This window comes from Fukomys damarensis, unplaced genomic scaffold (assembly GCF_012274545.1).
Source record: "Fukomys damarensis isolate Sample0158 unplaced genomic scaffold, DMR_v1.0_HiC HiC_scaffold_24, whole genome shotgun sequence".
Classification (NCBI taxonomy): domain Eukaryota; kingdom Metazoa; phylum Chordata; class Mammalia; order Rodentia; family Bathyergidae; genus Fukomys; species Fukomys damarensis.
The window spans coordinates 38,587,515-38,602,341 of NW_022900936.1; the positions used below are offsets into that span (position 1 = coordinate 38,587,515).

The 14,827-nt window shown below is 34.8% G+C and overlaps 1 protein-coding gene across 3 annotated transcripts in view; it reads left to right on the top strand.

Moving 5' to 3' along the window:
- Nucleotides 1-14,827, top strand: part of Epha3 (EPH receptor A3) — a 353,550-nt gene that overhangs the window by 226,822 nt on the left and 111,901 nt on the right. For all 3 annotated transcript variants that reach the window (XM_033755902.1, XM_010602894.2, XM_010602895.2), the window contains exons 4-5: nucleotides 2,291-2,446; nucleotides 3,162-3,497. In XM_033755902.1, coding sequence (XP_033611793.1) covers nucleotides 2,291-2,446; nucleotides 3,162-3,497 — 492 coding nt within the window. The remainder of the gene's footprint in view (nucleotides 1-2,290; nucleotides 2,447-3,161; nucleotides 3,498-14,827) is intronic.

Here is a 14,827-nt window from a genome sequence, read left to right on the forward strand (position 1 = left end):
GAATGTCTTCCTTAAAGAAATGCCATGAGACTTCTTATTGGAGTTTTCATTGAGATTTCAGTTCCAAACGTATTATGAAAATAAGTCAGATGAAATTACTACACCATTGTAAATTTTCTCAAGCTAAATAAAAGTAATACAATTGAGTCATAACTATGAAAATAATGGTGAACATTAATTAGTAAGCTAAAAATCTATCTTGGGTAACCAGTTCATTTGGCTTACACAAAAACCATATTCTATATAGATATGACCAGAAAGTTAGAAGACAACACAATTAGTTCAGAAACTTTCATCACATAAGTGTATCATTTTTTAATTAAAATTAAAACTTCATTTCTTGGAAAGATACCAAAAAAGAAGACAGAAACACAAATTACACACTTGAAGAAAATATTCTCAACATAAACATTAAACTACTTGCATTTAGCATATACAGAATACTATAATAAAGACAGTGAAAAGATTTAACATTTTACAAGAGAAGACACACAAATAGCCACAAAGTATATGTAAAGATGTTTTATATCCTTACTTGTTATCAAAGAACTTCAAATTAAAACCACCACTGGATACTACCCAAACTTCTTAGAATAGCAAAAATTGAAAAGAACAAATGTTAGCAAAGATGGGAAGCAACTAGAAAGCTAGTAATATGTTGATAGGAATGTAAAATGATACAATTAACTTCAAAAACATTTTGACAATTTCTGAAAAACTGATGTACAACTAACATATGATCCATCATCCATTCTACTCCGAGGTACTTACCCACAGAAGAAAACAATGTATGTTTCTTCAGAGCAGCTTTATTTTTTAGTCTCAAACTGGAAAAAACTCAAAGTTCAACAGCAGTTGAATGGATAAATTATAATTTATACAGTGGAATACTATTCAGCAATAGAAACGATTAAACTATGGATAAGTGAAAGGAACCAAGCATAAAAGATTATGTAGCATACAATTCCATTCCTATTAAATTCTGGTAAATGCAAACTAATGTACAGTGACAGAAGGCTAATTAATTGTTGGCAATGAATAGATGTTGAAGGACAAACATATTAGAAATGGACATAAACAAATTCATGTGGTGATGAAATATTTGTTATCCTTATGGTAATAGGTCCGTAAGCATATATACTTGACCAAACTGATTAAATTATACACTTTAAATATGTTGAGTCTGTTGGTGTTTCTTTCCTTTTTTTTTACTTCTATCAGTACAAGTTTGCAGCACATAATTATTACATTAACTGTAAGAGATTGTTACCTGTACATAAAACAATTAAATTTCCCTCTTTCCTCCCCTCTACACTCCTTTTACTATTCCAGCATCACATTCATTTCTTATATCTTATAAAGTTAATATACAGATTGAAAGCCAGATAAAGAGGCCGAAGATGTAAGATACGTATGCAAGATGGAAGTTATGTAACACAATTGTACTAAGTCAAAGTACACTTTTGGATACTTTGTCCACACTGGATAAGCATATCAATTTTTTTTTATTGAGTTTATTGGTGCATTTAGGGATACAGTACAGTTACATTCATTGTTGGGATCATGTACCTTTACATGGCAAGTCTTGATTCTCATTTTTTCCCCTTACCTCTGCCCTCCATTCACCCCCTCCATATCAATTTTAAAACAACCTGTACTTCCCTATGTATTTCAGATACAGACAAGTGAATATATTTCAAATTTTATTGTAGATCTTTTTCATTGAAGAAAAAACACTTTAAAGGTAAAAAAATATATCATTTCCCATAACAATTATGATCAAGACTCTTAAAATATACAGTAAGCCAACATTTCTTCCTTCAGTTGCTTACAATTTGTAGGACAGTGTACACAAAGACAGCAATTAGAAAACAAGTCAGGTTGCAATACACTGTGAACCACAGTGCAGAAAGTATACACTTTGCCTCATGTTTTAGAAAGGGACTGGCTGTATGATGACATGGTTTTGTTTTATTTTCTCCACAAATAGTCCAATGCCAAGTAAAGCTGTGAAAACACAAGCTGGAAATTTCATCATCCTCTAGAGCCAAAATAATCTACATCTTGTAGTTTTTTTTTTTTCTCTTAACATTTGGTACAAATTCAAGTTTGTACGTAGAAAAAATTCTACCCTGGGTCATATTATTTGCTTCTGTAAATTCTAGTGATAAAAAATTGATTTCTGTTCATAATGAATTAAAGCTCTAACATACTGAAATCTGTTTTGTGTGTGTTCAAGATAGATTCACAAAATCATCATAGAACTTTAAAAGAGCTGTTTTGTTTGTAGCTTGTCGGCCTGGCTTCTACAAGGCAGCGGATGGTAACATGAAGTGCACTAAGTGTCCCCCTCACAGTTCTACTCATGAAGAAGGTTCAATGAACTGCAGGTGTGAGAATAATTACTTCCGAGCAGACAAAGACCCTCCATCCATGGCTTGTACCCGTGAGTAGTTTTGCTGCAACCCATGCCTCCATGTTTGTTTTCTTTTTCTTTTTACTGTGCTGTTTGGTTTTTGTTTGTTTCTTTGTTTGTTTGTTTATACTGTGTCTGAAGCATTTGCCCATTTCCTCCCATTGCCCATGTGCAAACTGAAAGCTTCTCTGCTTCACTCTCCATGCTTGGCTCACCCAAAACACAACATTTCTCACACAGAATGAATTAGCTTTTAAAGTACTTCCTGCAGAATAACCCCCAGAAAGAAAAGACATTTTCTTTATCTTGTTTTAGGATCTTGCATTACATTTGACAGGATAAGGGAGGTTATAGGCAGGGGATTTTTGTTTTTACATTTCTATTCCCTCTTGCTATCTATTGGTCATAGGTCACAGGGAAAAAAGACTAAGATTTATAAAAGCAATACTACAGTTTTCATAACTATTCACAAGGGTATTGAATTTAGTGCTAAATTCCATCGCATGAGGACATTGTGAATATGTCCTCAATCCTGAGTGAAAACTCCCCCATACCTACCTTGGGGATGACAGTGCTCTTGAATCTATGTGTCTATAATCTCAAGGATCCTCTAAGGATGAGTTGAAAGTAGGTAACAAAGGCAGGATGGTTATTTACCTCTTTCAGTTCCACTGTAAATTATCTATTTCTCTTCTAGTAGAACACAGAAGTGAGGCCCATTAATCTTTGTTGAACTACTTTGCAGGACCTCCATCCGCACCAAGAAATGTTATCTCTAATATAAACGAGACCTCGGTTATCCTGGACTGGAGCTGGCCCCTAGACACAGGAGGCCGGAAAGACATTACCTTCAACATCATATGTAAAAAATGTGGGTGGGATGTACAGCAGTGTGAGCCCTGCAGCCCACATGTCCGCTTCCTCCCTCGACAGTTCGGACTCACCAACACTACAGTGACAGTGACAGATCTCCTGGCACACACGAACTACACCTTTGAGATTGATGCCCTTAACGGGGTGTCAGAGCTGAGCTCCCCACCAAGACAGTTTGCTGCAGTCAGCATCACAACTAATCAGGCTGGTGAGTACATGCTGGATGCCTCTGACTCCTCTCACATAAAACCAAGTAATGCTTTTGGCAAAGAGAATGGGGGAAAAAACAAAAACCATGCGGTGGAAGAAAAAAACGACGTATTTTCTCTTCTATCGTGTTGAAACAGCTGTAGTACATTCAATAATTGGGTGTATTTCTTCAAATGAGAATACTACTTGTTAGGCAATTTTAAACCTACTTTAGAATCATTGCTTGCAATATCAGAATCTCTAAACCTTGAGGTTCTGAGGCAGTAGTTGTCAGGATACTTGGAACATTTCTAAATGCTGAGGAATTTATGCAGTGAACCTGAGATTTCAAAAGGCTATGTGGGGCATTCAAATCGATAAGTATTTTATATTATTGACAATTTTATTTTTATATATTTATTTTATGTTCTGTAGAAACACTAAATTATAGCCCTCAATGTTAGTTCTGCTTGTTAAAAATAAGAAAATAAACTGTTCACTTAATAGGTAAGTTTGGTGCTAGTAAATTAAAAATATGGAATTATGAAGAATCATAGTTAAAAAGGCCTTGTTGGAAAAATTAGAATACATAAACTGAAAGTATTCCTTAATGTTGGGTAATTTTATCGACCGCATTTCTACGGACAATTTTTTACCAATGAAAAGAAAAAAGCTACATTGGCAGTTTGTAAAGAAGATTATGTAACATAAGATAGAAAAATTTTAAAAACATAAACTTGTCTCATATTTCTTTATCTTATTCACAACTTTTATTCATTGTTAGTAAATTATATTATTTTATCACAAAGTCATTTTTCATTATTGATAACTAAAATGAATATGCAATGCAGATTTCTTTTACAGTCAATATAGCCTTTGCATTGTTAAATTGATAGATGTTTGTTGCTCGCAGTTGCTACAGATACCATAAGTATGAATGCATTCCAAGCACTTCACTTCAATGACACTATTGTATTATAGAAATATAATGTAAACATACTTTGGAGCCAAAAAGGTAAGGGAGGGAATGAGACGGAGAGAAAGCGCGATCAGAGAATGCTTGAATTAGAACTCCAGATTTGTGTGTACGTTTCCAGATGTGTTCACCTGCAAACTGGCTGTCAAGATTGAGTGTTAACTAAGTTTCTGATGGACACTTACCTGAAGTGAAGGAAGGAAACCCTTCCAATCACCAGTGGCAATTGCCCTTTTCGATGAGAATATCCAAATGTGTACTGAATGCTGCTGTAGGCAGACAGTGCAGAGATGACTAAATTCTCCTATCAGCAGGAAGAGGTTTTCTAATAGCAAAATAACAATCCAAAAGCTCACTACAGTTTGTTTCTCTCCCTTGGCTGACTTAAGAAGGTCAGTTCACCTGTCAACAACACACAATAAGTGTCAGCGAAGGCTAATATTCAGTAAGTATGTGCCAGTACAACCTACTGTCTGTTACTATATTCAACTATTTTATCCTGGTAAGCAGTCCTGTCCACTTTTGCAGAGTAGAATAGAAACACACCAACATGGGTTAATTTTTCAAATATGCAGAGCAGTTTCCTAAAATCACTTTCTCAAGTCCACCTTCATCATCCCCATATTCCAGTGGCATAAGAGGGGTCTCCACTGCCTGCGCTAGCACCCTCTTTACTAGTGCTCCTTGTTCCTGCCATGTCTTTGCATACATATTCTGAGTATAATCCCTGTCAGATTGAATTTTCAAATATATCTCTTTCTGTTTCCAAATTCATTTTGTTCTTTGTATGCTTCTGCTCTCTATGATGGATGAAAACCTTATTCTTTCACATCATCTCATGCTGATTAATAATTATTATTTGTGGGAGAGCTGTGGCCTGTAAACAATGTGCCCTGCTATTCTAATCCTGCTTAATGAATCTGTCATTTTTCCCACTAGAACCTGCATCTTGGACTAACTGGAATATGTCTCCGCTTTGCTTCAGTTAATGATATTTTGACTTTATATCTAATGATAATAAACATGCATAACTTAGGTTTAACTCTACATGAGGAAAAAAATGAGGGCTGGGGATTTAGCTCAGTGGCTCTGCTGCCTGCACTTGCAAGGACCCAAGTTCAGTCCCCCAACCCCCCCAAAAAGAAGAGTAACGCTGTTACTGTATGTCACATTATTATGGCTTCTCAAATACAGTAAACACAAGAATTTTAAGAAATTATAATGATGTTGTTAATGGCTTTCACAAATCCTATATAGTATTTTAAATTGATTCACTACTTAGCTTAAGATAGGAGCATCAGTCTGTATTACAATTATCTCTTAAATCAAACAGAAACATATAAAAACAAGCAAAGACTCTTTATTTCCTACCTTATTATTTTCCTCTGGCTTACTGACAATGCATTTATCATGAAACTAATAATTCTGAATATATGAAATATATATAGTGAACATATATAAGTAAAGTGTCAACCAAGATCAGGCCAAGACCTCAGAAAATAAATGGGGTTGATGCTTTGGCCTTCCCTATTACAAATCATAGCATAAAACAGATTCAGCAGGGATGAGCTCAGTTACTTTCCTTAACCCCAACCCTATTTTTTTAAAAAAGCACAATTTGGTCTACAGTGTGTACCAACAGGCATTTGTTGTATGTCTGTATCATATTGTGTGCCTGGGGAGACACAGGTCTTTGTTCTATCTGCAGATCCCCAGGGTGAAATATATAAACAGGATTAGAAGCAATACCATTTCTATTGGGAATGTTGTTTTGTTTTGCTTTATTGTTGTGCTTGTGAAGGTTAATGGACTGGTAGCCTTGAAAAATAACCTTCCTACCATGGGGAGGATATGGCTTGTGATAGATATGATACCATGCTGTTTAAATTCCTTCCAGTCTCTCTATCTTTGACATGGATATAAAGGGCAAATGTGAATGTGTCCCTTTTAATTTAGTTTGTGAGATTGAGTTTGTTGATTCTTTTCTTGATTACATTGTAAAAGCTTTGCCATGACCACAGGATAAGACAGTTTATAAATTGTAGAGGATTTTGTTTTAAATTTAGATATTAGGTCTCTACTTCAATAATTGTGCAAAGTGTGTCAGCAAGATAAAAAGCATGGCTTCTTTATAAAGATTATATCCATCAAACCATGAGTCAGACATGTAACAGAAGAATGAGAGATTGCAAACCAAATGCCTTCAAAGTCACAGCTGGTTTAAACTCTTACCTTTTGTTTTCTTCCTCAGAATAGGTACATTTACTTGGCAGATCCAGAAGCAATTGTTCCATTGGTGGGATATCCATCTCTATTTTTTTTCACAAGCCCATTATTGAATCTCACTATTCTCTCTCTTTTGTAGCAGATAATGATTTCAGACTAGGTTAAGGAACACCAAAAGAGAATTTATGGAATTCACATGTCCACCTTTAACCTCCTTTTTACTGCTCTGAAAAAATGAGATCCAAGTTTTAACAAAATTTCCTCAAGAGATAAAATTCCTGCTTTGTCTGCCAACTCTGTTTCCACTTCCAATTCCTATTTTTCTTTTCTCTTTGCTGTCCTATGTGTCATGACATGAAACGACTACGGAATCAGAGAAAGGCTTTGCTGAGAAAATCTATTATAACATGTGCCAGCTACAATAAAGTTGGTCCTTGCTGTTCAGCTACTGTTACAGAGCTTAGGCTATTCTGCAGCAGTCCGTCCTTATCATTCCCACCTCTCCCGAGACTTAATCTCATACTTCACTCCCTTTTTTACAAATGATTTTCCCCCCTAACTTTTAGGGAACATAAAAATTTACAGGGCAAAGAAAATATTACCTCCCTTTCGCTGAATCTAATTCTTCCCATCTGTACTAACTCCCACAGAGTTTGGATGCCTTATATGTTGTCAAACAAATCTCCTTCCCTTTTCTTTTAGCATCTTTAACAAAGCATCCTATCTTTTTCTTCTGTTTCAAAGGTTTTTCTTCATTCTACAGGAAAATACAAATAATTAAATGTCAACAGCTACAATAATACATAGAAGTGCAAGTGAACACTATGCATTAATGACTGTCTTCATTATCTTGTTCAACATTTTACCTAATATTCAATCTAAGAGTAGAGTTTTCATAATATTTTGTGTCCTTTCTGTTTTCTCATCCATGCTCCCTCCTATAGTCTGATATCTTCTGTCACTCTCTAACAAGTCCTCTATACAGGACAAGTAATAATTCCTTATTTGTATCCTTATATTCAACTAAATGCAACTTTTAGAACATAAATATAATGAGTGTGGAAGATATTCACATGATCATAATTATATTTCTAGGACTTAGATTAAAGCTTCCTAGCATATTGGAATTACTCATATTTAATGAATAAATATATGATAAAAGAAAATTTATATTGCCCCAAAGCTAAAATGTGCTCTCTTCAAATTTCTCCCTACTGTCTTCCTCCTCCTTCTCTTCCTCCTGCTTTTCTCTCTCTGCCTATTTCTCCCTCAACACAACCTCTCTCCTAACGTGACCATCATTTTCTCCCGTTTAACTGATGCTAACATTTGCAAATATCCTTAGCATATCTTCTATATCTAAGAAGTTATAGCATGCTAATTACTCATTTTTTTCAGTTCTTTTTAATTCTCACACTTACTATCCCCTACTTAGTGTAATAATTTAATATTCTTAGATATAGCATTGAAAGTACCCAATTGCGTGAGATTTAATATCATTCTTCTATATGTATGGTATTCTAAGATAATATATAACTAAAATGTATTACCTTAAATTAAAATATTCTTGGGCCAGGGATTGCACATGGACCCACATTTGATCCCCAATACATATACATCTCTCTACTGAGAGATCATCTCTCTCTTGATCATATCTATTGAGCTCATCTCTCTATTGAGAAATCTATAAAATAAGTTAATTGATTAACATTTATATTTGAAGGTTTCTTTTATGTTCATATACTATGTGCCATGCAGGTGTTACAATTTAAATTCAGATTTTAAAAGTGTAATAGTAAAATAGACTAGAACCATACAGTAGATACTGAAATGAATTTAGAAGTCATGGTTTGAAATTTAAAGAAAAACTTTTAGAGGGATGACTTTAGTTAAACTTTGAAAAATGGAACTAAATCATGTGTGTGTATTTGAATTTTGATTTCCTTAATATAAATTAGACTATTCAAGTGTACATGCTGAAAATGCACTGGATAGTATTATTCGCTTCTGTAAATTCTAGTAGGAAAACACTGATTTCTTGAAGGAGAGATAGTTCTTATTAAGGAGTAAAATGAAGTCAGATAGCATAGACAAGGAAGACCAAACAACTTTAAAAATGGATGGTAGAATATTAGATAGAGATACATATTTTATATGGAAAAATCATACCTATTAGATTTCTGTTTTATGAAATTTGATCTTTAAAAAAGGCAGGAAATAGGCTAATCAGGACAATTATTCATAACTGAATGATGGAATTATAATGAAAGAATAACTATGATATAAATAATATCATTAGAAAATTAGTATGAGCAATATCTGTATTATATTTAACTCTAAAATACTAATTTTTAATTTTTTGTGGAGAAAAGCTGCTCAACCCATGGCAGCCTGCAAGCAGAAAGAAAGAAAGGAGGGACAAAGGACAAGACTATACCCTTCCAGGTCATGTTCCAATGATCGACCTTCTCTGACAAAGCCCCACATGTAAATGCACCTTTGGGAGCATTTTAAATCCAAATCAAGGTATCATATTCTTACCCACTGAACTCGGGTCCTTGCGCTTGCAAGGCAGGCCACCGAACCACTGAGCTAAATCCCCAGCGAGTAGCCAAATTCTTAACACTTTTAGTACTGCTTGAACAACCAAGTCAAAAGTTTCCTCTATGACTCAAAGCAAACTCTTAGCTGTGATCTCCTGTAAAAATCAGAAAGTTAAAGACTTCAATATGCAAAGGCACAAGGTAAACATTGCCATTACAAATGGGAGAAATAGGAGGACAGAAATGAATAGGACAAAAGCAAGATGAAAACTCAGCAGGGCAAACATTAAATTCTATAGTTGTGTGTTCAGTTCCTGAGGCAGGTTATCTGGAAATGTGAACTCCAAAGGGCTTGGGCAGTCACAGGCCTGTTTTTGAGGCTTGCAACCCACATTATTCTTGTCTTGGCCTAATTCTGCTCAAAACCTGAGGATTTCCTCAGCAGCTATTCCATGTACCCAGTATTCTTCTTTCCTTGAGTTTGCACTGCACTTTCCGCTTCACTCACACAGCTTCATGTACTACCTTCTCAAGGGAGCATTGCCTTGAGTCCCAGGCCTTCTGAAATTTGGGCAGAAGTCTCAGAAAACCACATCTTTTGTATTTTGCATGCCTAAAACACTAGCACCATGTCGTTTATTATTATTATTATTGTTATTATTATTATTATTATTATTATTTTGATTTTTTGAGACAGGGTCTCACCATGTAGTTGAGACTGACCTGGAACTCACTGTGTAGCCCAGGCTGGTCTTGAACTCACAGCAATCCCTCTCCCTCAGCCTCCTCAGTGCTGGGATTGCAGGCGTGCCCTGCCACGTCTGGCTAGCACCATGTAGATCACACCAAGCTTTACCCTACGGGGTAAGTAGCTGGTTCCCCCTATTTTCCATGGCTTCAGCAGCCTCTGAATGTCTAGATGGCTGAACTGTGGGAAACACTCCCCTCAGCAACCCTAACTGAATTGGGCTTCCTGGAGGCTTTCTTTTCAAAACAAAGCATTTGTTGTTGTTGTTATTTGTTTGTTTTTTGTCGTTGTTGTGTTTTTCCTTTTCCACCCTCGAGACTCTTATGGATGGATTGTAGCCACATACTGAAGCATGTTGACACTTCCTCTGCCAGATTAATTAATCTGATACCCTTCATCTACAACTCTTACTTAATCTCCAAACATGAACAAAATGTAGACAAAGTTTCTATCAGAGCACCACGTACATTACTTGCCATCCAAGTGCCGATGTAGTCTTCTTCCCATATTAAATCTTCTGTCCATATTCCTGTCAGCAGTCTGGTTCTCTGATCATATCATCCCTCAGGCTCTACTTATAACAACCTAGAGTTTGTCTAGCTCACAGCCCCAAACATTCTTAAACTCCTCCTGCACAAAATTTGCACAGCTCCTAAGCACATTGTCAGATACCATCATAGCAACAACCAGCCTCCTGATACCAATTTTCTACATTAGTCACTTTCGTGCCACTAGAACGTAACTGACAGCCTCAAATTAAAGAAGAGGAGGCTTATGTTACCTCATCTTTCAGAAAATTCAGTCCATAATTGATTGTCTGAAGCATAGAAATATTGTGGTAGAAGGGACTAGTAGAGGAAAGTTGACCATTCTGTGGTAGCCAGGAAGCAGGAATAGGAAAGAGGATATAACAACAAAAATACACCCCCTTTGGTCATGATCCAGTGACCAGCTTCATCTGACCAGGCCCTGTCTCTGAATGTGAGACTTTTGGGGGACACTTTAGATTCAAACGATAAAACATAGCATAAGGGGACACACATGACTTGTAGTTTCTCCAGATTTTTCCAAAAGTGACATTTACCACACTCACTTTACAATTTTTTTTATCTCTCTATATAAATATATCACTTATCTCTGAACCACTTGAGTGATAAGAGCACATAGTGTGCTCCTTTACTGCTGAGTGCATAGTTCCTAAAAGAAATCTATATAAATCATTTTAATACATCTATCAGAATCAGGACATTAATATTGTTTTGTACTAAGACCTCACCTGCAGATATTAGCTAAGTTTCCTCAATTGTTACACTAATCTCCCCATGGAAATAACAAATTAGTGTCTCTTTGTCTTCAGTTTTTATCTGAAATATACTTTCTATGTAAAATAATGAATAACTAAATAATTTTCTCTAAATTTAAGTCAGATGCAAAGATATGAAGCAAAAAGAGATGAAGCTCAGTGATAGGCCTTTCCAGGCATTTGATGTTAGTCTAGGAATTTCACACAAGTAGGAATACACAACTTAAGTGTATTTAGGTTTACTGTTGAAGCACCATTGATTTATGCAATGGAAAGAATATTAGAGACTATTGAATATATTGCAAGTAATACTGTCCTCAGCTTTAAGCAAAATCATCAGTTTAACTTGATAATCAAAGATAAATCCCTTCTTCTCTTAAGCAATTCCCTTCCTTCTGAAAAAAAATGCTATCTATAAAAGATTTGAAGTAGAAATCCAAACATAAATTTTCTTTCCTTTATTTTTTAATCATCCTGGGTATGCTGTTCAGAATATTGTTATTAGTACAATTTTAATCAACCAGTATCTTTTATGTTTTTAAACAATTATTTTAATTAAGTGTATTATTTAACTGATACATAAAAACACAAAAACCTGCTCATACTAATAGGATACCATGTGATTTTCACTTCCCATAACATCTTTTAGATATTTTGTCATCCATAGTTTTATGGCTTGTTGTTTTACAGAATAAGATAAAATCCCAGTTAGTAGAAAAAGAAGTAAGCTCTTTTTCTTTGTTTTGTTTTGTTTTTTGGTACCGGGGATTGAACTCAGGTCCTTGCGCTTGCAAGGCAGGCCACTGAACCGCTGAGCTAAATCCCTGGCCAAGAAGTAAGTTTTTTAAATAAATAATATTCACTGTTCAAATTTTACCATTTGGCAAAAGTCAGAATCTATTGTCAGGTTTTCATTGATAAAGCAGACTTTCTACATTTTTTTGTGTTCCTTATGCTGGAAGATATTTTTCTTTGTCCAGCCTGTTGTTGTCTTGGTATTTAAAAACAGGATACACAGAAATGACGAGGAACACTTGAAGTCATAGCTGGTCAGGCTTTTGTGTATCTGAAACAGCATTAAAATATAAAGGTGAGGGATTAGTGTCTGTATCTGTTGTTACTCTAGAAAGACTTGTTTGTGTAATTCTTATAAAATGTATTTTACTCTGGAATTATGATTCCTGGAATAAAATTAGACATGAAAAAAATCTACATGAATTATAGCAGAACATGAAGGAAAGCATTTTGTAGTATGACTGTAACAAATCAGAAATTTAAAATATCAACAACACCTAACAATATATTGGAAACCATATTACTCCAGTAATGTACTATGAAGCATCCTCCACCTTCTTGTTCATTATATGATTAATAAATTTCAAGAATGAAAATATTAAACTTTTTTTCTCTTAATAAACAAGTGATACCTGAATCCATCCCAGAGATTGAAAGTGGATAGATATAGGTATAGACCTTCACAGTGCTTTTTACTTGTACAGTAACTTAGCTTGTGCCTTTCTGTTTTGAATTTGAGGCAGATACCTGCGGATCTAGGAATAACACTCTAAGTGATGTGTCCCGGTATCCCAGAAGCATTCTGCATCATTTAACACATTGACGATGCCTTTCAGTCATCACGCCCTGGTATGGAGGCACATTGCATAGCTACAGCATGAGAACCGAGGTGAACAAAAGCAAAACCATGTAGTGTTCTGACAGTTACTTAAAACCTTTTTGTGCACTTAAAGTCATAAGAATACACAACATTAGCAAATGCAGAAAGTTTGGAAGGTTCCAGAATCTGAATTCTTGCACAGTCTTCATATATGATCTATAATGTAATACAACCTCAACTAATGATGCACATGTATGTCTGGAGGTATGTGGTTATTCATTTAATTGTAGTTTCTCTTAAATTTTGCTCACAAGAAAAATAATGAAATAACCAGTCAGAGGAGGAACTATGATAACTATAGCATACTTTAAATGTACCAATACAATTATTTTTAAAAAGAAAAAAAGAAATATACTCATTGAATGCTAACTTGTTTTGAATTTTTCCAAGAGCAAAAAATAAAAAAGAATCTATAGAAAATTTCCTTGTTCTTGTATTTGACATGAGAGCATTTTTAGTCTTAAGATCACATCAAAGACAATAATTTATCTTTTGAACATATTCCTATGGGATCTGCCTAAATATAACCCTTGGCTAATAATTGCATTGAGCTTAAATGATTACAAAATAAATAAATACAAATGTTTGGAAAGAAAGAATGCTGTATTCTTAAAATTAAAAATGTTCCTGCTGCTAGTTAGATTCATTTATAATAAATTCTTAATTATATTTTACTTATCTTCAAAGTATCTCAGAGATATAAATTCTGATATTTAATCCACTTAGCACATGTACCCCAGTATTCTATCTCCTGTCAATACAATATCATTATCCAAGCTGGAAAAAAAAAACCAAAAACAACCTGCCTTCCTCACTTGACCATCTCCCAAGCAATTACAATAAGTATCAAAATCATGACAATGCAGGATTACACCTCCATATTCCAGGCCCTGAAACTAAATAAAATTCACATCAACCAAAAGAATGCCAAGGCCAAAAGATGAGGAGTCCACATTTTTATTCTGTTAATAATTTATTAGCAGTAATAAATAATTTATTATTTATCAGTAATAAATGCTGACTTGATTCCTGGTATGATGGTATGATAATGATCACTACATTAAGGGAATTTACATAACTATGTTATTTAGTTTATATAGCAACTTTATATGGCTATAAGTGAACATATGTCTTTTCCATGACTAAGAATTCCCAAGTTCTTTACTATCACAGTAGTCAGTTTCCTATGTATATTTGTCACCTTGGTGTCACTCTGAAGAAATATGTGACAAAGGCTACTGATTATGTGAAAAGAAATGTATTTTGGATCACAGTTCTGAAGGTTCAAGTCTGAAATCAGCCGTCTGACTAGTTTGTTCCTCATCCCAGAAGCATGCATCAGAGCAGGGATCTTACCTTCGACGGAGAAGCAGGAAGACAGAAATAATTCCTTTCAAAAGCACACTTCTATTGATCTAATACCCATAATTCCTCATCTTTTTAAATACCTGATTTTTTTTAGGGGAAAGACACCCATTGTTCCTAGATAGGAAGAACCAGTGTCATGAAAATGGCCATACTTCCTGAATAAGACAAAATCAAAAGTCTAGTAAATCCAGGTGGCCACTTAAGAGTTAGGAGAATTCTTGTGGCATTTTAAAATGTGGTTTCTTTATGCCTTTATTCTCGGTTTTGTTTAAAAATGAATTTAAGGTAGGGATTGAGCTAAATGTACTGGGATATTTATTTCTTTTTAAATTGAACAGCCTCAGGCCAGGGATTTAGCTCAGTGGTTCCGTGGCCTGCCTTGCAAGCGCAAGGACCCGAGTTCAATCCCCGGTACCAAATAAATAAATAAATAAATAAATAAATTGAATAGCCTCCAAAATATGGGAGGATACCTCCTAAATTGTTATGAGAGCTAAGGAACATGAACGA